The 2,500-nt window shown below is 37.4% G+C and overlaps 2 protein-coding genes across 4 annotated transcripts in view; one reads left to right on the top strand and one right to left on the bottom strand.

Moving 5' to 3' along the window:
* Window positions 1–2,500, bottom strand: part of LOC135103802 (proteoglycan Cow-like) — a 197,273-nt gene that overhangs the window by 109,578 nt on the left and 85,195 nt on the right. Inside the window, exon 3 of the mRNA XM_064010572.1 lies at window positions 1,212–1,314. Coding sequence (XP_063866642.1) covers window positions 1,212–1,314 — 103 coding nt within the window. The remainder of the gene's footprint in view (window positions 1–1,211; window positions 1,315–2,500) is intronic.
* The window catches only part of LOC135103801 (uncharacterized), a 168,748-nt gene that overhangs the window by 47,462 nt on the left and 118,786 nt on the right, over window positions 1–2,500 (top strand). For all 3 annotated transcript variants that reach the window (XM_064010570.1, XM_064010569.1, XM_064010571.1), the window contains exon 2: window positions 1,169–1,328. The gene's annotated coding sequence lies outside the window, so the exon portion shown is untranslated. The remainder of the gene's footprint in view (window positions 1–1,168; window positions 1,329–2,500) is intronic.

The raw sequence follows: 2,500 nt of genomic DNA on the forward strand, positions 1-2,500 counted from the left end.
AGTCAGTCATTCAATCAGTCAGTTCAATCTCCACAACTTTTTGTTCACCACCACCACCACCACCACCACCACCACCACCACCAGTTTCCTCCTGCTATAGAATTAAGGTCACTTGGTCAGGAACGCTCACCTATCCTGTATCTTTTTTACTGTGTGTGTGTGTGTGTGTGTGTGTGTGTGTGTGTGTGTGTGTGTGTGTGTGTGTGTGTGTTCAAGTGTTCTATTCAAATCACTGTTAATTTGTTTACTTTTTCCCTATGTATTTTGTCCTGTTTCTCAATTCCTCATACATTTTTTAATTGACGTTTTTTTTTTTTACAGATAGATTTGTCATACACGTATATTTTCTCTTTAATATTATTTTTCTTAGTAAGTTATCTTTCATTTTTCCTTTTAATTTCCATCTTATTATTTATTTTTTTCATAGTTGTCCTTTTAATACGTAGATTAGCGATACATTTCACGTTTTCGTTCAGTAATTTCCTTTTGTAAATTCACCCTCCCTCCCTTTTCTTTTTTTTCTTATATCCTTTGAGGTTCTATTTAGTTTTTTTGCACAATTGCCTTTTTTTTTCCCTACGTCGATAAGCAATACGTTTTTCCTCTTCAGTCAATGTTTTCCTTTCGTAATATCACCCTTCCTTTTTTGTGGTAATTTTTATGCTCCCCAGACGAAGATAGATTAGCAAAACATATTTTCCTTTTCACTCAATATTTTCCTCCCTTTTTTTCTTCCTATTTTTTTTCCTTAATCTTCCCCAGGTGAAAACATAAAAAAAATCCCTTTTCACTCAATATTTTCCTTTCGTAAGATAACCCTCTCTCTCTCTCTCTCTCTCTCTCTCTCTCTCTCTCTCTCTCTCTCTCTCTCTCTCTCTCTCTCTCTCTCTCTCTCTCTCTCTCTCTCTCTCTCTCTCTCTCTCTCTCTCTCTCTCTCTCTCTCTCTCTTATCTTTCCCAGGTAAAGATTAACTAGCAAAACATTTTCCCTTTTCACTTAATATTTATCTTTTGTAACATCACCTTTTTTTTTTTTTTTATCTTCCCATGAAAAAAAAATTACCAAAAAACTTCTCCTTTTCACTCAATATTTTCCATTCATAACATCACTCTTCCCTATTTTCCTCTTAGTGTTGCCGTGACTCATATTGCTCGTTTACTCTTTCTAGATCATCCTGGGTCACGAGGGATCACACGGGGTCAGGTACTCACCCATTGCTGGTCACCTCTGCCTTGTTGACGCAGACGGCGGTGAATCTGTCCTGCAGGAGGCAAACTTCCTTCCTGCCGCACCTCAGCAGGCCGCACAGGGCGTCTGGAATGGCACAGGTGAGTGTTAGTGGGTCATGTTCACCTTTATCCGTCATATTTGTTGTCTTAAATAGGTGTGTTTGATGTTATTTGTACCGCTCACACCTGTCTATCTGTCATAATTTCATGTAGGTGTATTTTATATTTACCTGTATGTCACACCTGTCTACCTGTCACACCTGTCTACCTGTCATACCTGTTGTCTTGATGTGTGTGTGTTTCGTGTTACCTGCACCTCTCACACCTGTCCGTCTATCATACTTGTAATTTTCGTATATGTTTGCTTGATATTACCTGTATCTCATTTTTTTTTGTCTATATTTATCTAAGTGTATTTTCTTTCATTAACTGTATTTCTCTGTCTACCTGTCACCTTCGTATTGGAGTTTTGATATTACTTGTACTTCTTTTTTTCTTTTTATGTATGCTTGTCATTTTCATCTTGTAAGTGTATTTTCTTTTATTACCAGTACTTTTCTAACTTGTCTGCCTGTCATCTTCATCTGAGTCTATTTTTTGTTGATTACCTGCGTCCCTTACATCTGTCTGCCTGTCACCTTCGTCCTCATTTTCATATAGGTGTGAATTATTTCATCGCCTCTAATTCCCACACCTCCCACGCCTTCCCACCTGTCATCTTTTTTTCACGTTTGGGTATAATTTGATTCCCTGCGTCAGCCACAAGTGTCTTCCTGCGTTTTCACTTCATTATATATTTTTTTAATCTATGCAAGAAAAAAAAAAAAAGGGGGGAAAAAAACTGTTAATACAATTTCCAGTTCAAGTGTAAGAAGTAGGAAAATCAAAATAGCTTGAGTTTCAGAATTGACTAGTGCAAGGGATGAAAGAGTGAAGGTACTGGTCAACTCGTGCATAAGTGAGGTGGACAGAATACGAATAGAATTTCCAGTGTGTATTTGTAATTCTCCTTTGGAACAGTTTTAGTCCTTGGGGAGGAAAAAAAAACAGGAATAAGCAAAGGGTTCCAGAATTTACCAGTGAGAGGAATGAAAGAGTGAAGATGCTGGTCAACTCCTGCATTATTGAGTGAACAGAATACGAGTTAAATATTTAAGGTGTATTCTTTTGGAGCAGCTCAAACCATAAAAAGGAAGGAAGGAGATATAGACAAAGAGATCAAGAGTTTACCGATGAGAGGATGAAAGAGTGAACATAATGACCAACTCTTG

This window comes from Scylla paramamosain, chromosome 9, assembly GCF_035594125.1.
Source record: "Scylla paramamosain isolate STU-SP2022 chromosome 9, ASM3559412v1, whole genome shotgun sequence".
Lineage (NCBI taxonomy): Eukaryota > Metazoa > Arthropoda > Malacostraca > Decapoda > Portunidae > Scylla > Scylla paramamosain.